This window comes from Podarcis gaigeae, assembly GCF_964106915.1.
Source record: "Podarcis gaigeae genome assembly, chromosome: 1".
Taxonomy (NCBI): Eukaryota; Metazoa; Chordata; class Lepidosauria; order Squamata; family Lacertidae; genus Podarcis; species Podarcis gaigeae.
This window is the reverse complement of record NC_139678.1, coordinates 78,085,940-78,110,504: the sequence shown is the minus strand read 5'-3', so window position 1 is coordinate 78,110,504 and position 24,565 is coordinate 78,085,940. Positions and strand designations below refer to the sequence as shown.

The window sequence follows — 24,565 nt, the reverse complement described above, 5'->3', positions numbered from 1 at the left end:
GGATGTTAAATGACATTCTATATACATGCTGTTCATGATCACTTTACAGATTAAGGTAATCTTACCTTCCTTTGGGCTATAAATAAATATTTTATCTGTATGCCATAACATCAAGCTCATCTTCTGTACAAGTAGATTTTAATTTGACTTTTCCTTTAGGATAGAAAAATAAATTATTAGCCATTAAGAGTCTTGACCAGTCAGTTGATGGGAAATAAGTGATGCTTGTGTTGGTTTGGGGTGGTATTGTCTTTTAGGGTGTAAGTGGGTTTAAGAGGATTTGTCCATGTGTCTTTGAAAGACAAGTATTTCTGGGAATCTGTGTGTTTTATTCAAAACATTCTATATTGTATGGGATATTCTGTTCAATTTCAGGGAACAAAATGTACCAGGACACCAAGTGCAGTAACAACATAGTCAGTTTTCAAAGTGTGGTGTTTATGGTGAGGGACACTACCTGAAACCCCTGATAAGAGCAAATGGCATGCTAGTCTCAGTTATCCTGAGTGAAAATTGCAGGCAACAGGGCCCCAAATGTGAGAAGAGCGCTACAGGGTTGAAGGGGCTCAATTGTTGGGGAGTGGAGGCTAGAATGATGTAATGTAAGTCTTCATGTGAATCAACCAGTGCAGTCATTATGAAAGCCCTGTCTGTCTATACCCCAGGCTTATTTTCTTTTTTGTGTATGCAGTTTTAATTCACTGCATTTTGTTCAGAACCACTTTATATCAGGTTCTCAGCTTCTTCCTGTATTCGAGCCAATTCACACTACATTTTGATGAATTGAGAATTTGCACATTATCTGATTTGGCCCCCCCCAAGCACAGACGTCAACCATGCTTTATAGATTTATGGGGGTGGGGGGTGGAATTCGCATTCATTAATTTCTATAAGGATTGCAAGAGCCAAAACTCCTTCATCATAGTCATTTACAAGTTGGCTATAACCCTCAGATACGTCCTATCTACACCAATAGCACACCAATTTAGTTTGAGTGTATGTGTTTGTGTGTGAGTTTACTGTATAAAAGAAGCTGCCCCGCTTAATTGGCTGTACTGAAGAAGCAGATTCTGTTGCGGTCAGGTTGGTATCCAATCTGGGCACCCTTTTTCCACATCATCCTTAGAATCCCAATATGTACAGATTAAAAATTAAAAACAAGCTGTATTTTTTGGTAATCACTTCATAAAAATATTGAATGCTTTTACAAAAAACAATTTCCACAATTTACCTTAGGCTGCCAGATCAGCCTTTCTGAGAACTGTGATCTGTTCAAGCTGTGATAGCTTTTTATGGTTTTGGATATATTAGGCAAAGTGATGACATAGTGGAAAATCCATCCAGTGTAAGTCAGAGCTAAAGTTCCCACAGGAAACTTAGAGAGGTTCTTGACTAACTGTAAGCAATCTGTAGATGTGTATGTTTCTGCATATATGTATATACACAACTTGAAACTTTGTGGTTGCTTAGCTGCCCTCTTAGGTTTTGGAGGATTGTAGTGAAGGATGATAGAGACAAGGGATACTGTCCTTCTAAAATATTATCCATCCACCAAGTAGATGGGGACTTTTGCAAATAATTAACCTTGTGCTGGTATTGGCTTATTTCACTAAACCATTGTTAACGCTAACCAGATTTGCACATAAGAAACCAGGGTTCATTGAAAACAAAAGCAAATGCTTCTAGTTTTGCATCCACATCAGAGAAGGGGAGCAGAATAAGAGCATGAGTCTGGTGCATGTAACATTGAACTTTAGTTTAGCATTACACGCAAGTACAGGAATTGTTTCTTTTATAAAATGTTGACAAAGATATTTTATTAGACGAGCTTTCACATACTATTTATATTGGAACGAGTGTGCGCACACTCAGAGGATGACCTCCAAACCATCCTAAATATCTTTGCAGAAGCTTACGAAAAGCCTGGCCTATCACTCAATATCCAAAAAGCCAAAGTGTGCCACCAACAAGTACAAAATAACCCCTCTGCAGCGCCACAAATCCAACTCAGTGGTATAATGTTGGAAAATGTCGACCACTTCTCCTACCTAGGCAGTTAACTTTCCACAAGGGCCAACATTGATGCTGAAATCCAGTATCGCCTGAGGTCTGCAAGTGTGTCTTTCTCCCGATTGAAGTGCAGAGTGTTTGAGGTCAGGGACATTTGCAGGGAAAACAAAATGCTTGTTTACAAAGCTTTTGTACTACCAACCTTACTATATGCTTGTGAAACATGGACCACTTATAAATGCCATCTCCAACTCCTCGAAAGATTCCATCAACAGTGTCTCCGAAAATTTTTACACATCACTTGGGAAGAAGGGCGAACTAATATGGAAGAAGCAAAAATCACCAGTGTTGAAGCAATGATTCTTCAACATCAACTTGTACAGATGCTAGATTATCGTCTTCCAAAGCAACTATTCTATTCCAAACTTAAAAATGGAAAGTGTAATGCTGGTGGTCAACAAAAGAGATTTAAAGCCTGTCTCAAGGCAAATCTAAAAAAATGTAGTATAAACACTAACAACTGGGAAACACTGGCCTGCAAGCGCTCCAGTTGGAGAACAGCCTTTACAAAGGTGTCATGGGCTTTGAAGACACTCGAACTCAGGACGCAAGGGAGAAACGTGCTAAGAGGAAGGCACGCTTGACAAATCCACACCGTGATCAACTCCCACCCGGAAACCAATGTCCCCACTGTGGAAGGGCGTGTGGATCCAGAATTGGCCTCCACAGTCACTTACGGACTCATTGTTAAAACCGTGTTTATGGAAGACAATCTTACTCAGCTACGAGTGATTGCCAAAGAAAGAAGATGAATGTGTATGTATAATTGAGAACTTAAACACTATTTTTCATCATCTGTGATGTAGCCCCAAGAGTAATGCTTTCTTTTCATTTCTGTTTTTAAGGCAAAGCTCAGCCTACACCTGTTTTTAACCATGGGCACGATTGATTCTTTTCCTTGCCTATCTTATCAATGCTTTTTGTTTTTTTGTATAGACATACCAAATTGGGGGGGGGGGGAACAACTTTGGTTTGAAGTGTACTGCTGTTCCATTCAGCTATGAGTGTTCATTCACTAGTGTGTAGTAAAGTAGATTTCCACAACTAGAATTTACTTGCATTATTCAGACTGCACAGCTAGTCACACATGTGTTTCAGTCACTGGGCTTTTTGCCTTGCTAATATCATCTGTCTTCTATGGTGGTTAGTACAGAGAGATTTTGTAGTTGTTGTGGATAGCTCCCTGAAAAGAAGAGCTCAGTGTGGTACATTTACCAAACTAGTAAATATGTTATTGCAAAAATTAGTAGGAATGCAAGAGTAAATCATACATGAGGTGGTGTGTGGTAGTGTGCTCTGGTCCATTTTTAAAAATGGTTTCCCCATACCCCAAAAGTGCAAGAAAGGAGATATTTGTGCTCTTCTATCCATCTATAGGAAAACTGCTCCACAGTTGCTAATTTGAAAGGTCTCTAATATGTACTGCAAAGTTAAGGGTGATTTGACTGTGCAGATCTGACCACAGAAACATTCAAATTAGCTTACTCTGTATCAGGCACATTTGGTGACAAGTAAAGCAAATTATTCCTCTGAGATGCCAACAATGAACTAATGTCTCAGATGAGTTATCTGCATTCAGTGCCTGCTACTGTCTCTGTGTAGATTGTCAGTGCCTCATCCCTTCCCCCAATAATTAATTATAGAATACATTGCTTCTGAGGATCACCAGTCTCTCTCCAGATGCCAAGGCACAAATCCAGCTATTATACCAAAAGTGACACACTTTGATAGCCTAGGGCAGCATTAATGTAGACAATTGCTAAGGGTAATAGTAGCTCATTAACACCTGGCGTGGGTTTCACTTTCTGTCCCCTCCCCACCTCCATAAGACAAATAGTTTGTTTAGCTACTCCCTATATTAGAGAATCACAGAGAGAGTCATCAAATACGATTACTCACCCACTTCTGTTGCCTGCTATTCTCCTTACATTTTCAGAGCCCAGTGATAGTGATCTCTCTGGGCATTACTTCTACATGCTTTTAGTAAAGGAGAAGAATCATGTATTTTTATGTTACCTAAACTTTTGTATTTGCCTTTTCAGCCAAACACAATGTGCTGCTAGGAAATGCTCTATATTTAGATATTATATTGCAGAGATGAAGAACCTGTAGCCCTCCAGATGTGGTTGGATGCAACTTCCTGAAGCTGGTGAGAATTGGAGTTCAGCAACATCTGGAGGATTACAGGTTTCTCATCCCTGCTTTACTGTGAGGTGAGTGTCATTGGCTGCTAATTCATTTCTGGACCCAGTTCAGAGTGCTGGTACTTGATCAGCACTCAGACCCTTACCTTGGAGAATGCCTTTTTCTGTATCTGAGCACCAGGGTCATCTGGAGCTATGTTTGTAGCAAAAATTATTTAGCTTCCTCCCTCCTCTACCTCTGGAGGTTGGTAAAAACATTGCTTTTTCATAAAGCCATTGGGAACTGCTGATAACTGCTTGCTGTATTTTTATGATCTGTCTAGAACACATGTCTTGGGTACTTCTGCTAATGTTTTAGTGTTGGATTGAGTGAGAAATGCTTAAAGCTTCCTGCCAAGTTTGCTTTCTGTTCTAAAATAATGTGGATCTATTCTAATCCAAAATCAAACGAATGCAAATGAGAAATATGTTTTTCCTTTATGTTTCTATTCCTATGCTCTCTTTCTGATTCCCTATAAAACATCATACAACATACTATAATCTGGCATTAAGTACATGCATTCTGTTGTTTGTTCTTCTGATGTGTTTACAACTGAAGTTCTTATTTGAATTACAGTAATCCAAATTACTATATGAAGAGGTGGGGACAGGTCCAACACATATGGAATAAGGTTCCTTCTTTTTGTTTGCATTTCCAACATATGTTCATGTTGTTTTTATATATTTTAGCCAATTTACATGCGTTATATACCACCAGTAAATCATCTTCATGAAGTTTTCTTTTATTAAATAACAGGCTGTAAATTTTAAAACTGTTTTCCACAATCTCTCCCAATCTTCCATTAGGATTGGGTATCCAAAATCTTGTGCCCATTTAACCATTACCTCCTTCACTTCTTAATCTTTGAGTTCCCAATATAATAATAATCTACCGGTATATGTTTTTGATAATATTTTCTTATTATTTATTAATAATATTTTCCCCCTAATTTTGATATCTGTGTCTCAAATACATTTTTTTGGTCTAATTTGAATATTTCATTTAATTGAATGTAGCCAATCCAAATCTAATTGTTTGAGTTCTTCAGAATTTTTAATTGATTACTTTCCTCTTCTAATATGTGTTTCTATGTTGCCCAGTTGCTGTCCATGTTTTTCTTTTTAACCACAATAACCTCCAAGGGTGATAGCCACCAAGGTGTCTTTGGCTCTAGTAATTTTTTATATCTTTTCCAAACTGTCTATAATAATTTTCTCATTATATGATTGAGGAAGCCTCTGTGTACCTTTACTTTATTATACTCCAGATATTCATGCCAGCTGAATCTATTATCCCAGCCCTCCATATCCAATATATTAGTATTTTTCAAAATCATCCAATCTTTCATCCAACAAATACATACAGACTTATAATATAATTTAAGATCTGGTAATGTGAAACCTCCTCTATCCTTTACCTCTGTTAATAATTTATACTTTATTCTCGGTTTATTGCTTTGCCATATAAACTTTGCCAATTCTTTTTGCCACTCCTTGAATCAACTTGTTCCACCTATTGTTGGAATCATCTGAAATAAAAATAGCATTTTGGGTAGCACGCATGTCTTAATGGTCAAGATTCTTCCTCATAATGATAAATTTAATCTACCCCAAATTTCTAAAACGTTTTTTATCTCCCTCCATACTTTCACATAATCATCATTAAACAAATTTATATTTTTTGTAGTGACCCAAATTCCTAGATATTTGATTTATTTTTTACTATTGATAAACCCGTCTTATCTTGTAACTCCTGTTTTCCCCGCTGTTCCATATTTTTCACTAATAATTTCGTTTTGTTTTTGTTCACTTTAAATCCGTGAGAAAGCAGATTTAAAGTTTGATTGTTTCTCAAGACAGACAGACACACACACACACACACACACACACAGACCTTTTTCATCTTATAAAGCAACTTTGGGAGGAGCCAATAAGAAACAGAAAAGCACCTGAGTGTGTATACGTGAATGCCTTGTTCTCTTCCTGCTCACTATCACTGTGTTGCCTTTAGTCTGTTTTTCAAATGCATGTTTCAAGGGAGAATCCAAGCTGTTTCTAACAGAAGGTTGCTTCCTAGGAGATGGAGGGAAAATCCAGATACAGTCAGTAGTAGCATGGAAGAAAAGCAGTGGGAGATGGGGTATTACACTCTAAATAGTTACTTGGAAGGGTGTAATGAAATGATTTGTTTGAAGTCTAAATTTCATTGGTGTTTGCTCTATTAGAGCTTGTATGTGATCCCACTGTCTTTTTTCATTAGATTTCAAAACGCACTCAGCTTGTACTTGCTTCCAAATGTCTTTTGAATTAGTGTGTATGTCCCATTGATTTCCATGGCATTTACTCTAGTGCACTGTGTTGAGCACAGGGATGCCAGGGCTAATTTTACAGTAACATTAGAGCAATTTTCTTTATATTAAACATATTGTAGTATTTACACTTCATGATGCTTCTTTACAGAAGAAATTGAAATGTGTTGTGTTCTTGTGGCTCATACAAGCTGTTTAGTAACACTGTGCATCCTGAAAAGTCTGTTCTGCTTTCACTGGTACACTGAACCGCAAAGTGCTGCAAGATACTTGAACAGCTTCTCCTCTAAAAATACCATAAAAGGCTGTGTCCTTAGAAATTGGGCATGGGATTTTTCCCACCCACATTACTTCAGCATGATTCACTTGGCTGCTGAAACAGTTTCTGAGCTCTGGTGGTTGTCCCATTAACATTACTATAAGAATCTATGCTGGTTAATGTGGGTGGAAAGGGAGAAAGAGGGGGAAATAGGAAGAAGTGGTCATAGGCTAGTGAAATGATTTTTATAAAATCCAGCTTTAAAATGACTGTTTTTCTCCATCTAACCCCACCTTGGAATGAAAAAACGCACCTCTTGGCAACAGTTCACAACCCAAGACAATAGATGAATTTAATCTCTACTGTGTGAAATACTAAAAATACCTTCCTTCTTGGAAAATGTAACCATTTCCATTTGAATATGATGCTCAAAGAACACTATCCCCTTTAACTGTCTTTGAATAGTAGTTAACATGAATCTGAATCCTTGTCTGGCTTTTTTCATCCTTTCTCTCACAGCTCGCAATATTACAACAGTTAGTGTTAATCAACACACTTAAAATAGACACCTCTTGTCTTTTAAGAATGCCCCTTTGTCTTTGGACTCGGATCAAATGTTTATGATATGCTGTAAGAATTTGAAACTTGTCTCACACACATGCATTCTGTTTCTATTTGTATGTCTTAATTAGGTTTAGTTTTGGAGGTAGTACTTAGGCATGAAGATTTTGCTGCAAGTGAAGTTTAACCACAGAATTCTGGAGCAGGAGAAAACGCATGATAATACAATTTTTTTTAAAAAAATGAATATTTCACAATGAAATTTGGTTTTTGGTTGAGAGCCAGTGTGGTGTAGTGGTTAAGAGCGGTAGACTCGTAATCTGGTGAACCGGGTTCGCGTCTCCGCTCCTCCACATGCAACTGCTGGGTGACCTTGGGCTAGTCACACTTCTCTGAAGTCTCTCAGCCCCACTCATCTCACAGAGTGTTTGTTGTGGGGGAGGAAGGGAAAGGAGAATGTTAGCCGCTTTGAGACTCCTTCGGGTAGTGATAAAGCGGGATATCAAATCCAAACTCTTCTTCCTCCTCCTCCTCTTCTTCTTCTGTCTACCACTGTCTCCAATTCCTCTAATATTAAGTAATTTGTAATTGGAATATAGAAAACATTATTTCATCCGGTATGGAATTGCCTTGCTTTTATCACTCACAGTTTGCAGAGACTCCACATGGTGTCATCATCCACTTCTAATCACCCCATGTTTTCCCAGTGCTTCTATCTTTTTTATTATCACAGAAAGTTTGACATCTATCGACTGCTCTTCCAGTCTTCTCAATCACCACACATGTCCTTAGTGCTACTCTTCCATCTTTAAGAGGGGGCGTTTTGAGATACCACAACTTGGCATGCATACACTATAACCTTAGTGGTAGGCATCATTTAATAACATTGTTTAATCTTTCCCTCAAATAACACCCCAAGCACTTACCTGGATAAATCTCTTTTTCACGTATTAAATTGTTAGTAAAATACTTCTTAAATAAGAGTGCTCTACAGTAGTTATATAATGTTATAATATAATGCCAGTTTAAAAAGTAGAGAGAAAACAATCTTTCTGGTTTGCCACTATTTTAGAAATATGCTCTTCCACCTATAAAATCTACACTTTCGGTCCAAAACAAACTTTAAACATGTTTCTTGAAATTTCCTGGGTAGTAATGGGTAATCATGCTTAAATGAGGACAATAATTTACTTTTTTTAGGGATCATTTAGATTCTCTGCCCCCCTCCCCCCATGATTGCTTAGAGGCCTTTCTGATCCCCAGTAGCTATTTCATGCCCACTGATCATAGTGGGATGAATATAAATGAAAAGTGCAATATGTCTATTAGTGTGGAAAATCCACTGCAAATCTGCTGATAGTTCAGTGGAAGAACAGTGATTTAATCATGCTAGGAGCCACCCATCTGGGAGCAGCCCAGGATAGCTTGGCTTATGATACAGAACATGTTGGTCTAATGATCGTTTTATTTTCCTTAGCATTCGCATGAATCAATGTGTGCAATTTGATACTGTCACCGGATGTGGGGTAAGCATAAAAAAGGGAACAGGGAAGGGAAAGAGCAAACTAGGGCTTATGACTTATAGCAAAACTGTTGTGTACGTTTCAAATGGAAAGAGGAATGCCTCACAGTTTCTTATCTGGTGGGAAATCTTACCATGTTCTTCAATGGATAATTGTATTTAATTTTTTGTTTATTTAAAATTATGAGCTTTTGGCACTCAAAGCAGTTTACAACAATAATGAAAACTACGCAGCAGTCACTGCAAAAATAGAATACAGTTAAAATCATCTTAATTAAAATTGAGAAAGCAGCTAGACAAGATCATGTATGCCACAGGTTACCACAGCCTCCTCTTGGGCTGTATTGCTTCATTGTGCATTGAAAGCTGCAGATCTGCACTGTATAATTACGTAAGCATTCAGTCATTGGTTTGACTGAATGAGACAGAGGTAGCAGTAGCAGTAGCAATGTAGGTGATGCAAAACTTTATATTTTGGAAGAGTGAGAAGAACGCAATTAAGGACCAAAGACCTTTACATGTTAACTAGTAGAAATTTGTCCTCTTGGGGGTTTACTGTTCCAAATGTATCACTTCATGTATCTGATAAAATTAACTGTATTCCACAAAAATTCATGCTGTGTTAAATTTGATTTTGTGTTAAATTTGATTTTCTTTAAGGTGCCATGAATCTTTTTGTTATATTAGTTGTCATCCATATAGAAACATGTAAGCTTGGCCCCTTGACTTTCCTATATAACACGTTATCTGCTTTCTTGTGTCTCCCTCTTCAAATGATGAACATAAAATATGCTTCGGCTTTTACCTTGTGTTGGATGCAAAGGAGGGTTGTGCCACAGAGTGCTCTAGCTAGCCCTCAGAGAGATAAGTTGGAAGGGACCATGAGGGTCATGTAGTACAACCCCCTGCAGGAATCTTATGCCCAACGTGGGAATCGAACCCATTACCCTGAGATTACAACTGAGCTATCCCAGCTGAGTCACTTCCACATGATCTGCTGAGCATTTATTCTGATGTGTGTATGTGTGTGTCATACAATGACCACATTTTGAGCATTTGTTCTGATTTGTATGTGAGGAAGTTGTGTGTCAAGACCCCAAGGCCTCCCCCCCCCCATGAAGAATAATGACACATGTACACAGTATATTAGGTTAATGGTTATTGGGCAAAATTTAGGCCACAACTTTATTGGTTACAGAATGTGAGTGGCATTGGCTTAGGCACTGGAAAATGAACAAACTCTATCTGACTCCTGCCCGCCGTGCAGGGAGTCCTGTAAGGGTAAACCACCAATAGGGGGAGCCTCCCGATGTGCATCGACTCGAACTCCCCCATGGTTCCCAATGGGGTCGTGGCATGGCCCTAGCCCCTCCGTGGACAAGATCCACACTCCCGGACTCCTTTATCGGAATACCCTTCAACATGGAGGGGCAGGTGATGGCCACACTTCCCCTCCCCCAACAGAGTCATACCAATGCCTAACTGCCAAACCTTACAAAGTTGTGATGGTTGCTATGTGGTAGGTGAAAACCAAATGGCCAGTGCCAATTTGCCAGATGGAAAAAATTCCTACCAGGCCCCTCAGCGGCAACCAACCGCAGTCCATAGCAAGGCCAAAACTGAAAAACCTGGAAAAGGGGAGGGAGGGAGATCCGAGGATGTGAGCCAGAGGAAGCTCCTTGGCTCGCGCCAGTGATTAAATGCAGCCGGCCACACACCCTGGCCAGCCGGATTGGCAGCCAGGCAATGATGTGGCTGGGTCCCCCCGATGACGCGGGATGTTCTTCACGTCCCGACGCCAGCAGGCAGCCATGCGGTCAGACTGCAACCCCGCCCTGCTTGGAAGCGGAGCGGATTTGTACAACACCACATCAAGCAATTGTTATGTAACACTTCCCAGTGCATTTTCCTATTGCTTTTCTTACGATAAAAAGTCCAGTTTTTTAAAAAATAGCAGGTGGTTGTGCAAGAGTGCCAAATCCACTTCAGTAGCGCAATCTGAAGTTGCTTGTATGAATCTCACCTGTGACATAGCAGCAGTCTGCAAGTGGCATAGGTTTGCAAGTTGCTGTAGGTGGACAGGTGTGGATGAAAGGAGATGGATATGCCCTTTATACAACATCTGATTCAGGGACCTATATGCCAACCCCTTGCAGCTATAATATCTGTGTTGGAGGGCAGTTTGTATCAGGTCAGTGGAGGGGGTGGTCAGAGTTGATTTTTCTCCTTGCCCTGCAACCCCAATCAAAATTCCGCTGGTTGCTTTTGAGATAAATATGTTGGGCATTCTGTTCAGTACACTTTTGTTTAATTCTTCCTGTTTAATTTTATGAATATAAATAGGCTTATCAACAAGCCTTTTAAGTTGAGATATTTCCCTGTCTGCATCTGTATTGAAATTGTTCTAACAATGTTTTATTGCTTGTTTGCTGCCCTGAGCTCCTTTGTGAGGAAGGGTAAGATATACATGTAATAAATATATAAAAAATAGTAGTAGTTGTACTAGTAACAGATTGTGGGTAGCGGATGTGGGTGCTAATATCGTATAAAAAATTAAATGGCACTTAAAGTGGATATAGTAAATGAACAAAAATAAATGATCTCAGACTCCATTCATTTGATGTAGACTTGCTCTCCACCCTTTCCTATTACCTTCTGGTTTTTATTCTTATGTTATTTGCTGTCAAACTATGAGCCCTGTTCTTATCAGTCTGTGGTTATTTTACAGGAAATAGTTGTACATCAAACAGAAAGGAAAACCGTGCTTAATAATACAGCTACTCTGCCTCCATAGTAACTGCTTGTGTGCTTAATATTATGTATTGTTAAGTTTTCATTAAAGCTCACTCTTGAACAGTGGATCCACTTTCCTAAGAAAGCTGACTTGATGCATATTTGTTATTGAATGGTTATTGACTATGGCTGTTTTTTTTTTCTAATAATGGGTTGCCTTTTGTAGCAGAGAAACTTGCAGGTACAGATCCTGCTGCTCTGCAGCATGGTTATAGCTGGCTCAAAGATATACTGCTACTTCTGAGCCCAACAAGATCAGGTGGTCTGAGACACAAATAACATCCCACCTGGTTTTATAGAATGGTCTTGCTCCTTAGTTTGACCAGCCTGCTGTTGAGTATAGGTAAAGCTGCTTACAGTCTTCCTAGAAGCCCTACAGGGACCACTTATGAGGCCTGACTGAAGGAACTTGGAAAAAGTTTGCAGTGTGGCATGGAGATCAGGTTAGCAATGTGGGAAATGTCAGAAATTCTATTGGCATAGCCAAGTCCCTTGCAGGAGCCCAAGCAGTTTTGCAAACTTTGTGGTGTGTATACTAACTCTAAATGTTGCATTTGTTTATTTTGTATGCAAGTCCTCCTGACCTTCTGTTTGTGGTTTCTTAAAAGGAAATAAATAGTTGTGTTTCACACCAGAAATTTAAACTTAGTAACCTGGATATAAAGTTCCTTTTGCTTTTAAGTGCCTGACTACAAGTGTGCTGTAGAGCAGGCTGTGCCCCCACATGGTTGCTTGGGTTTGGGGAGGAACAGGTGGTAGAAACTACAGCTGCCTCATTGCTGACTGCAGTAGGGAATTTAAAGGTTGTCCACTAATCTCTGGATTGTGACTTAGTAAGCCTAATAAGGAATGAGACCCTTGGTTCTCCTCTCTCCTCACTGCATTGGCAGAGTTAGGGGGAAATAGGACAGTATGTTCTGTCCTATTAAACAGCAGGTTCCTGACTCAAAATTCTAATTTTGGTTTTGAGTCGAGAGCTGTATAATGGAGAGATTTCTAATCACACTCTGTGATTGCAGAACACATAATAGCCAGTTTGAATGTACCCTGCCCCCCAGCAGCTTATATGTACAGTTGCTTTTTTAAAAAGCTGCTTTTGATTCTGGATGTAATAACACAAGTCCTGCACTTTTTGCAAGACTGGCACTTATTTAAAAGAGGCTCAGATTGCCATGAATGTGTGAGAAGCCATGAAAGTCGCACTAGAACTGGTTGTCCAAAGTTCAAATCCCTACTCAGCCATGAAGCTCACTGGGTGACCTTGGAGACAGGCACAGTGTCGTAGCCTAAACCACCTCACAGGTTTTTTTATACCAAGAACTAACTTAGTTGGTCTTTAAGGTGCTACTGGAAGAATTTTTTTTTGTTTTGACTATGGCAGACCAACACGGCTACCTATCTGTAACAGGTTTTTTGTGAGGCATAGATGGCGAACCATGTGTGCTGCTTGAGTTCCTTGGAGGAAAGGCAGGATATATAACTTAAAGTGAAACAAACAAGTATATGAGTCTGTATCACATCATCACTGATCTGCTGCTGCAAATGTTGGCTCATTGCTCACCATTCCCCATGTTGGGGAGCAAAGCAGCCTGCAGTTGTTTCCCTAGGATGGGAGGAGGTTGTAACTTCAGGGCACTTCCTTTTGCAGGTGCAACAGGAGGGGGAAGAAGAGGTAGAATGGGAGGAAGCAGCTCCCTAGACTGCCCTCTACTGCTGTGCCGCCACCACTAAAGTACCTCCTGGGATAGTTGCAACTTCTTCCCTAGTTCTCCCAACAGGAGGAGTGGGGAGGAGCAGAGGAAAGCAAAGAAGCAGCCAGAGAGTGCCTGCTGCATTTCACAGCATTGTATTCACTGGTATCCTGTAGATGCACAAACTTCTTTCTTTTTTTAATAAGAGCTAAATGTGTTCACAACACATTTAAATTTCTCTTGAATATAAGTCTGTCTTGGGTTTAAAAACATTTGAGAATGTCATTTGTGGCACATTTTATGTTTGCATTTTGATCACTCAGCATCACTGTACACAACTAGGCTAAAAGCCTTGTCTGTACCAGAAAAACTTTGGAATTGCTTTGCCTTTGACATCACCTTTCTTATTTTTAAAGTACTATGAGAATTGAGAGCTGTAGCTCTGTTTAGAAGTCTCCTCCAAGCTGATTCTTATTAGTACTAAAAGAACAAAAGAGGTTTTCTTTTTCATTCTCCATGGGTGTTTTCCTGCCTTGATGCTTTCTAATGTGCCTGGAGAACTTAAAAGAAAAACCTGTCCAGTCCTAATTCAAAGCTTAGACTCTTTGTTCTAACACAAAGGACAGAGTTTGTCCCCAGCTCTTGGGCCTCATTTTTTTTTTTAATCCCGTGCTTCCTTTTAGGCTGCCAAGCAAAACCTCACCTATTATCATCAGTAACTTTACTTGTTAGGTAGCTGTTGATAATATAAAGCCTCCTGAAAATAGCAGAATTCCCCTGCATCTGTCTCCAGTCCATGGCAATTGAAGGAGCTCTTTAGGTGACAGGCAGTATGCTATTTTGACACCTTTAGTTCCTGGAAGCTGGCAACAATGTGAATAAACTAAATAGGAAATCTTATTTCATGTCAGAGAGCTACAAACGTAGCCCTGGTGATTGACTGCCCTTGGAAATGCCTCTCTGGCCAGTCAGTTCCAAAATGCTTAAAGAGTAAGGCAAGGAGAAGAGCACTCTTCCCTTCCCTGGTTTCTCCCCAGCCCCCCAACAGACAGCTAACTTCAGACATCTGTCTTCAGCTAGAAAAAGCACCTTGATGATTAATTGTTGAATAACATACTGTGTGCAGTTGGAACAGGGTGTCCATACAGATATTCTACAAAGCAAACAATTGTTCCCAATTTGAGGCAAGCTAATTTTATTTGAGCAGTACATTTGGAGAAGGGGAGGTATCTGCCTAAAACTCTATGTGTGTGACCAAGTAGAATTGCCTAAAGGCATCTTCTTCACCATGGCATAAGATGCATGGTGTCCCTGCATTTCATAGTTGGCGTTTTCCTTTTATGATATATTTAGATCGGTCTCAGTGCTTGCATTATGGGGCAAAGGGTAGAAGATGTTAAGTAAATCCACAAGCCTCATAATCCCTCAACAACTCCCACTGTGTTGGATAATTTGTGTTCCCCATAACTTTGTCAATAGAGCAGTGTGGGTGGTTGGGGGCAGCCTCTTCTGGCCCCTTTCCATTTAAGCTCTGATTTATCCAAATGTTTTAAGTATTTGCCATATTAAACCATAAATGCAATTGAGTAGAGGTAAGCACAAAGTGATCACGTTCTTCGAACAACAACCACCCTATATTTTCTTACAGCCTTATTTTTACCAGGTTCTACAGTACACAGATAGGGTTTTTCCCATGCTATTTCTGAGAGCTCCTTTATAAATTCAGCTTGTTTAAAAGGCAAGTACTATTGTTATGGGTGTTTGCAGGAGTTCCCTAAGGAGGTGTGGATGGGATGATCACCCACCCACCCATTCACCCACCCACCCACCCCGAACAACAGAGAAAAGCTCCACAAGTTCTGGCCACTGTGTGATTACAAGGTTTGGGCACCAGATCTACTGAAGTGGGTAAACATGGTCTCTGAGTAACTTGTTTCCAGGCCGGTTGTCTCCATAGTTTCTCACTGGGTGAAACTGCTGTTCATATATTAGGAGAACTGGCATCCAGATGACAGACTTTCTACGGCAACAGAAACCCTCAGTTCTTTCCCTGCCTCCCTTCATTTCCTCCTGCTGTTAATTTTCCACAGCTTAATGCTTCAATTTAGGGCCCCATCCATACTTTAGTTGGATTTGAAATCCCGTGATTTCAAGTCACAGGTTGGAGAGGATTTTTGTGTGTGTCCCTCCTCTTTCCCTGAGAAAACCCGCTGTTTACTGCTGAATCAGAGCAAACATCAATCCACAGAAAACCTGATTGATGTTTGTTCCAATTCAGCAGTAAACAGCAGGTTTTTCTAGGGAAAGTGGCGGGGGGGGGGATCCCCTCTCAGATCCATGACTTATTTCCCCTCCCCCTTGGAGTGATCAAGGTTTAATGGTGCTGTCCTGCTAGTTAAAGAAAAGTGCCCCTTACGTTCTGCTCTTCAAAATGTGTAAAGGGATAAGAGATTCATGTGCTGAGTACATGTAGGTGTGGTTAATAAATTATATATGATATATAATTTATTAATAAAGCATAGACATTTATTGTAAATAAAAGATGGCCATACCATTTATCGTTTAGATCAGGCTTCCTTAACCTCTGCCCTCCAGATGTTTTTGGCCTACAACTCCCATGATCCCTAGCTAGCAGGACCAGTGGTCAGGGGTGATGGGAATTGTAGTCTCAAAGCATCTGGAGGGCCGCGGTTGAGGAAGTGTGGTTTAGATAGCAATATCTGAATATTCTGCAATTTTATAAACATGGAATACTTCTTATTATATGCAAATTATTTGGAGTGTGTTAGATTGTGAATATATAAAAGGTTAAATATTTTCATTCCAAATTAATTAGTATACAGTAGCTGTTACTTTTTTCATACTCATCACTAATATGTTTTATAAGTTTGGTCTTCTTTCTCACACACTTGTTCTAATCTAACTCTCTTTTTATTCATTATATATATATAATATACAGTGATTCATCTGATGCAAAAGCTACGAGAGAATGTGTTTGTGATCTGTAAAATATTTCTTGTCTTCTTCCACCCTTACCAAAGAACTTTTCATGGCATTCTATGACTGGTGCTGTTTGTATGAATAAGTGTGCCTTGCTTTGTGTGGCTGAATTTCTTTCTGATACCAGAACTCTCATTTTTATCCAGTTCTTATGAATATGAGTTACAAAATCTCAGGGTAAGAAATAATCAAATAAAAATAACTCTATTTTTTACAGTTGTGTTACCTATTTAGGGCTATCATGCATATTATACCTATGCCATGTGTCAATTGTGTGGTTCTTTCTAACAAATCAATTGAGTCCCAGCCACCTTTTATCCATAATGTGGTATGTCTGTGAACCAGTAGCAGGAAACACAGACCTCAGACAGCTAATGGAAGGAGGGGTTTTAACGGCTGTTTATCCAGATTTTTAGGGGGTAGTGAATTGTGCCTTGACGATCAGTCTAGACTGGGTGTGCATAGCAGGGAAAGCACAGCTACCAAATAAATTTATTATTATAATTTAAAAAAACCTGATGAGTTGTCATGGGTTAGGGCAGAGGGAGAGTCATGCTATGCATCACTGATGTTGGAGACAATATCCTGGACTACTAAGCCATGTTTTGTTAAGCAGAATACAGTGGTACCTCGGGTTACATACGCTTCAGGTTACATCCGCTTCAGGTTACAGACTCCGCTAACCCAGAAATAGTGCTTCAGGTTAAGAACTTTGCTTCAGGATGAGAACAGAAATCATGTTCCTGCGGCGCGGCGGCAGCAGGAGGCCCCATTAGCTAAAGTGGTGCTTCAGGTTAAGTACAGTTTCAGGTTAAGAACGGACCTCTGGAACGAATTAAGTACTTAACCCGAGGTACCACAGTATGCCAATGAGAGGCAATATTGCATTTAAGCAAGTTGAAAATGTGGTATTTCTCTTTGCAGAGATGGATGAAATATCTGCCCCACCTCTGTCTCTCTCTCTCTCACACACTACCTCTAACAGCAGAGATGCTAAAGGATGTTTGTCCCCAAGACTCAGTTCAAAACTGCAACCAGATCATATTCTGCCAATTTTATTTATGTATGATCAAGTAGATAGAGGTGCGTTTCAGTAAGGAAAGGGACAAAGTCTTATTTGGCTGTGTAGCTCACTGTAGTTACTTTGAAAAAGACATATATATTTTTAACCAACTTCACAGAATAGCAGGAAGAATAAAAGGTGGTTATTAGACCACATTGTTGAACCACATTACAGTCAGCCCCAGCCTGTATTGCCAATGGTTCAAGCTGATGGGAGTTTTCATCCAACATCATCTGGAGGACCACAGGTTCCCAATTCCTATTATAACTGGTCCTCAGCCTTTAGGTTAGATGAAAAAGAAAAACCATGTGCCTCATACATGCACAAATATAGGCCAAGCAGAAAGAGCATCAATGGAAGTTAGCAGGCCAGTAAACCTCATGCAGTATGTGTGTTCAGTCAGGGCACGGTGACAGCTAATTTTCTCAGTGCTTCCTGCTGTGAAGAACAGCTCAAGGACTCTCTTGAGCTTCTATTCTCGAGGGTTTGGCTTCAGACAGTCTCAGAACCTCATTATCCCTCAGTTTTATTTAAATACCATTATTGAATTATTGATATCCAGTAAGTGTAGAAAGCATCTCTTCCAGTGTTCAGTGTCCCACAGAAAAGGGCGGGGGGAGGAAGCCATCCCTTCCTTTCATTTAGAAAACAAAACAAAAAACATCTTAGAACATATTTGCAGAATGTGAGTTGTTACTTATAAACATCAGAAAAAATTCCAACTGTTAATGTTAATTGACACACCTCTGGGACATTATGTAAAGTGAATTTAAGGCATAAAACCCCATGGACACAGTGGATTGCAGAGATCTGCAGCCTTATACAAAAGTCATTGCAGGGATTTAAGATAAACTGTTTGTAATATTAAAGTGTGCCTGATGAATTTTTCCAGAATTAGAAGTCATTTCCAGCTTAAATGCAACATACAGGTTATGGGACTTTTAAGAAGAGGGTTATTGTTTGGTTTGGGCTAAGAAATTATCAGTCAGAACCAATAAGATTACCCCCTTCTGGCCATGAAATACTAGGTTACATGCTGTGGCTGCTTAATGTTTAAAACAGAGTGCAGAGATAGTTAGCAACCATATTTAACCAAGTTCTATGAGAGATTAAGGGACAACAAGATATTACAGCACTGGCCTGGCTTGCACATGACACCAAGCCACAGTTTAACAAACCACAAATCAAGACTGAATTGGCCACAGATGCTTTTCTTCTTGATTTCAGGGGTGTTTAAAGGAACTATTTTAATCAGGTTTAATGGCAAGCATGAAAATAAAATGCAGGAGAAAGTGGTTGGCAGTTTTGGAACAGGACATATTTGTGTGTGTACAAAACACTTCCAAAGGCACGGCTGCACGTATTTGATCCTGTATGGAACATAAGAATGATTAATTTGTTTGTAAAATCCTTGAGAGAGGGGCTTAAGAAATATATGCATGCGTCAAAGATTTTTCTTCAGTTTGTCTACTTTTTCTGGTGTGGTCTGTACAATTTAATACTGTATGTGTCAAGTAAAAGGATTTTTTGTTTGTTTGTTTGTTTGTTTTAAACCAAGACCAAAAAAGAAACTCTTGTTTCTTTAGCTTCCATCATCTGGCAGATGAGTTCTAGGCTGAAGCAAAACAAATGTTTGTCTTAATTATCCTCTGCAAGATCTAAAAATAGCAGATGAAGAATTGCTGTAGAAGTCTTGGAAGAAAATGTTGACACTGAAGAGTTTAGTTTCTATTTAAAGAAGTTTGTCTCCGCTAGTATCACACCTACTTATTAACATCTTGTTTCTTCATTTTAAACTAAAGCAAAGTATACTTCTAACATGCAGAAGCAACACTAAGCTGTCCATCAAGTCTATAGAAAGTAGGAGTTGGGAGTACAACCTGTCCTATCAAGTCTTTACTGCTCACTACAAAAATATCCTCCCACTTATTTTCTGTCAACTCCTTTTGCTGATACGGCTCATCCAAAAGTATATTTTAAACTTTTATCTGGGATGGTGGGAAGGGGAGGTCACCGGTAATTTAGTCGAACTGGCCTTATGCCAAGCCATAGGGTATACCTATATAACACTAAGCAGAACAGGTTTCATGACAATGTGAAATCAAAGTAGCTTCCATCATTCTGTTACATTTTCTATCAGGCTAGGAAGGTGCCAGGTTAACCCTGAAGACATAGCTTGAGCACCACTCTTAGTTAGCATAGAGATCACAGGAAATATCATTTCCACAGTAAGCACTATAACTACTTCGTTGCTTGACAACACAAATAGGTTTGACCATTGCATGGTCAGGTTGCTAAGACCGAGTGAATGCCTGGATTACTGTACAGGTAGTGAATCATCCTTCTAAGAGCATGCTTTGAGTGGATGGGGTCATGGGTGGAACAGAGTTATTTCATATGTGCTCTTCATTCTAAAAGTTGAAAAAATTGTCAATTTCAAGCTGAAATGTCACTTTGTACCAAAATGGCACCAGTCTCATGGAGAAAAAACAAATAGGAGTGTGCTCTGAGTCAGAGGCGTAGCTAGGGGGAGCAGTGGCTGCCACACTGTGGCATGTGGCATGTGGGAGTGACACGGTGGCTCGGGCGCCTGCAGGCTCACAGTGAGGGGCTAGTGCCTGCCTGCCATCTCTCCCTCAGCTGCCCTACAGCTGAGGGGGAGGCAGTGGCAAGGCTCTGCGCAGCGCACCCTGCCCCGGCTTGCCCCACCCAATGGGAGGCTTGCCCCGCCCCCATGGACAGCTCACCTGGGCACAGGGTGTGTGTGCACTTCCCTGGACACCTGAGCTATGCCACTGCTCTGAGTGATTCCCAACTGCTGTGAAAATAGAATGATCATGTAAATTACAGCAAAATAGTATGAGGGCCTAACGTAGTTCCATCCTGTTAGTGGGTGTGGTGATACAATTTTAAATGCTAGTGGTGTGCGGGTATGGGCGGCTGAATCCCGAATAATCCCCTTGCAACTGCTTTTATCCAGTTGGACTTGCTTTCAGTACTGGAGCCCACTCTTGAGAGGAGCGCGGGTGAGTTTAGCACATCTTGCCTGGTCTCCCACTTTTTGTATTCCAAATTATACCTCCATCCCTTGCTTTGCACTTCCTTGGTGCTAAGGATGGAGGAATATCTCAGTTTCACATTTTTCCAATCTTCAGATCTCCAAATTTCTGCATTCGTTTGTGATTTTCTTTTCTTTCAAAAAGTCCTCATGAAATGTGAACAGAACTGAATTTCCCTCTCTATCCCAGCTTGCAGCAGATCTGCTTATAGAGACACTGATCTATGGCCATTGCATGCCATTTCGATTGTTGTCATATAGCTCTATCTCATTGCTCCCTCTTCTCTAATCAAACTGGTTAAAAAGAATCAGTTTAACAACTGGTGTTGTGATTACCATCCTATGCTAGGGTGCTGTGCTGTGTGCTACTTCTTTACGTTCTTTCTTAGTTGTTTCCAGAAATCTAGAAATCCAACTCAATCTGTCCCATTAAAGAATACTAACATCTCGTTTCTGCTGGCATGAGCAAAGCCTTGCTGAGAGGCGGGCAGGGTTTTTTTGATGAGTTTTATGGGTATCTGATACATAGCATTTCTTTGAAGCCTCAATGACCTGAAGATACTGGTGCTTAACACAACTGATTTTGAGAGCCAATCGGCCATGTCAGAAAATGAAAGGCTGATTAAAATCAGATGTTGCCTTTAAACTGAGCTCCCTTACATAAGCAAATTGTCGACAAATGACATCATGCTACTATAGAAATACTAACTCCTCTGCTTCATACTCTCTCACCCTCTCTCTCTTTCATTCATTTTAAAAACTTAATCATGAGTGCCTTGTAAAGTGACAGCAAAATTCCACTCCTAAAAAAAAATGCAGTACAGCATGAACAACTATTTACTGTTCAGAATAAATTTTTTTGCTAGCTCAGCAAAAAGTATAACTGGTATCACAAAATACACAATGCTGTTAGGTTGGGCTAAATCAGAGGTACCCAAAGTTATGTACTATCTAAAGCATACAGTGTGTTTTGCATAAGGAATAGTTTGTCTCTGTGAACACTTCTGCACATATTATCTTATACAAATTCAGCCCCTTCCTGAAATCCCTTAATTGGTGGCTACCCACTGGCAGACCCAGGCTTGAGATTTGTCTACCCCAAACAAGTCATTAGGAATAAATGAAGGAGAAACCTCATGGTTATTCTAGAGTGAGGTAAGCCATGAGTGCAGGTTCACACATAATGCTAAACTAAACAATGGTTTTAGCTAGCACAGTGACCATGATTTTTGCTCTGGGATTTTACATATCTGCTTCCTTACTCTAAGTAATATGAGAACTTAGTTTGTGATGAAGGCATTTCAATTATTGGGGGGGGGGGTCATAGCTTTTGAGGCTTAAAAAGTTATATTTGTTTTTTAATTTTCCCTCAGTCAATCCAGTGGAAGAAGGAGATCATCTGCATAAAACGGAAAAGCAGTATTTCTTTCAACCTGACCAATGATCATCAGTTGTGTAGAAAAAAGCAGAAAAGTTTTCACTGACTATGGAGTTTGGTGGGCAAGGCTGAGAGGGACCATGCTAAGGACTGCCTGAACGTGCCAGCTGCGGACGGAAGAGGTGGATGCAAAGAGGCACATTGAGCACTTGGAATGTTTTCTGTCAGGTAGCATCAAGGAGGGAGAGGCCACCCCAGCCTCAGGACGTGCAGCGTGAGACATAAGGACCATCTCAGGTAAGGCCTTCCGTGTTTCATTTGCAGCATTCACTTGTTTCATTTCCTGTGAATGCTTATGTAGATTTAGTGCTTTTGACAGAGCAGAATAAATGCTGAGGCTAAATAAAGGGTTACCATTATTTAGGGCTTCCACCTTGTGTACTGGCCTACTTAGTATACTCTAAAGAAAGAAAGGGAGACTCAAAAGGCTGAGACTTCTGCTATTCCTGGACTTTTTCAGTGCAGGTGGAATCTCGTGATGAAAAAGACCCAGGTTTTTGCTGCTCTACAGTTTTTCACCCAATTTGCATGCCTTTTTCTGCTGGGGAGGTCTACCCCCGGAGGCTTGAAACCAGTTCTGAAACACCTCCATGTTCTGTGATCAGCTGTCATCCTTCACAATCCTGGCAGCATTTGTACCATACAGAGTTGGCCGCCATTTCATAATGTTCTGCTTAACCTATTCCATGGATCGGGTTAGGTGGAAGAACTTACTCCTGATGTTAACTATCTGTTTTTTCCAACCAAATTTATTGTGCATACGGGAGTGTACCTGTCATGAGCCCTACAGAGACCTCTTGGCATGACTAATCAGAAAGAGAGGAGAAATAGGATAAGAGGATAAGCTTGTTGTTTGGGAGAGGCCCGAGTAGTCTTATCAGAAGACACCCCCACCCCAGTGGTGCCAGATATTCCAACAGAAGATGGAGGTGCATCCACTACCCTCCTTCATGAACCGATGGCAGTCTTGTATTTTAGTATCTGGTTACCATTAAATTCCTGTAAGGTGCACAGGGGATTTCATAAATGCAGAATAGGTGCTAAAATATATCTTCAGTACCACCCACCCCTTCAGGGACATTTTTCTTGCCCTAGGTATCCCAAGACTATAAGTAACCCATGCAAAATGAAAAATAGCCAAAAGAAATGGGCTTAGGACTAAATTTTAGTTGAGAGAGGTGTTCAGCACTCTCCATTCTTCTTTATTTTTAATTGCCCTTCAATCCTGACCTCTGCATTATGGGAATTTGGTGTGGTCTGTATTCTAACACAGTGGTTGCGCTGTCGTCTCATGCAGTTAGACTGGTATAAGTGAACGACAGGATAAATTAACTCTGGTTTTTATCTTGAACAATTCTGGACTGGTAGCTTTCTGTCTCTATTTAAAAAGCATTATCAACATGTTTGATTAGGAGAGTGTCTAGGATTGCAGTTGCATTCCCCTTGTCATCACAAGTATGAATCACAGTTTCAAGTCAACCCTTTCCTGTTGTTTTATTGCTTTTGTAGTTGCTTTGGTTATCTTATATTTTTGCTATGTTTATTTTATACTGTTGTAAGTGGACTTAAGTTGGCATATTATTATATATAATGGAATATAATTTTTATTGTAAATCAAAATACTATATGTATATTCCTATCTGTAGAAAATTTGATAAATGTGATTGAAAACCTGGAAAGATTTTGAAGGTGCTGCTTCTTGCAATAATTACCTTTAGTTGCCTGTCTTTTTCTTGCTGGTGATGATTTCCCTCTCCAAAAAGCTTGAGTTGTGCAATATGAACTCAGTATATATTTTATTGGGATTTTGCAGCTTAAGCCTGTTATTTAGCTTTAGGATAGGGTTTATGGCTTTTAGTTGTAAGTGAAGTCTTTTTCTATTAGCACATTTGCCTCCTCCCCGCCCCGCTATGACTGCTGCTTATAATGTCATTGTTCACCTTTTCCTTTTCTTACAGCCTTTGACATGAAGAAAGATATAGATGCCTTAATAGCAGAGGAAAGGGCAGAAATCATTGCTAAGTATGAGAAGGTAAGAACCTTGCTTTCCTCCCACTTAATATGCTACCAACCAAAGATTTCTTTTGCCTTAACTGTCTACAGAACACAGGAACTTGCAGTAAGTCAACCAGATACAGAAAATAGCAATATGGGATATTCAATTTTCCCTTGATCAATGCCATCCATCTTTAAATCATCCTTATTATTTGGTTTTTCATACATTTTGGAGGGATGAAGGGACCATGGGGTCCTAGCAAGTGAGGGATTAATTGGCCCCAGTATATTGACTATATACTATGCAGCTTGTTTTCGCTGTGTGCCCTCTGGTTCTGCAGCCAGACATGTATTTCCCCAACATTCTGCAGAAAGCAGAAACTTCAGTAAAGGTTTCAAGGTCTCAAAACACAATGATAAGGCAAGCTATAAGTGCTACATTTTCATTTCCCATCCTTAGTCCTTCTTGTCCATAATGTATAATCTTTTAAATGGTCCCCTCCAGTTTCATGCTGAGCCACAGGCAAAGAAGGACAGTGATACTGCAGTCATTGTAGAAGTGAGATACTTGCAACCAAAAACAACATATTTGTGCCCAGTGCATATCATAGGCAAGACAGCTG

General features: G+C 40.0%; 2 protein-coding genes across 3 annotated transcripts in view; one reads left to right on the top strand and one right to left on the bottom strand.

The window, feature by feature from the left end:
- The window catches only part of RNH1 (ribonuclease/angiogenin inhibitor 1), a 151,610-nt gene that overhangs the window by 65,344 nt on the left and 61,701 nt on the right, over positions 1–24,565 (bottom strand). The gene's annotated exons all lie outside the window — the stretch shown is intronic.
- LOC310852626 (uncharacterized protein) overlaps positions 1–24,565 on the top strand; it is a 90,625-nt gene that overhangs the window by 39,048 nt on the left and 27,012 nt on the right. For both annotated transcript variants that reach the window (XM_083756207.1, XM_083756206.1), the window contains exons 2-3: positions 21,883–22,184; positions 23,906–23,979. In XM_083756207.1, coding sequence (XP_083612333.1) covers positions 23,914–23,979 — 66 coding nt within the window. In that variant the 5' untranslated portion in view covers positions 21,883–22,184; positions 23,906–23,913. The remainder of the gene's footprint in view (positions 1–21,882; positions 22,185–23,905; positions 23,980–24,565) is intronic.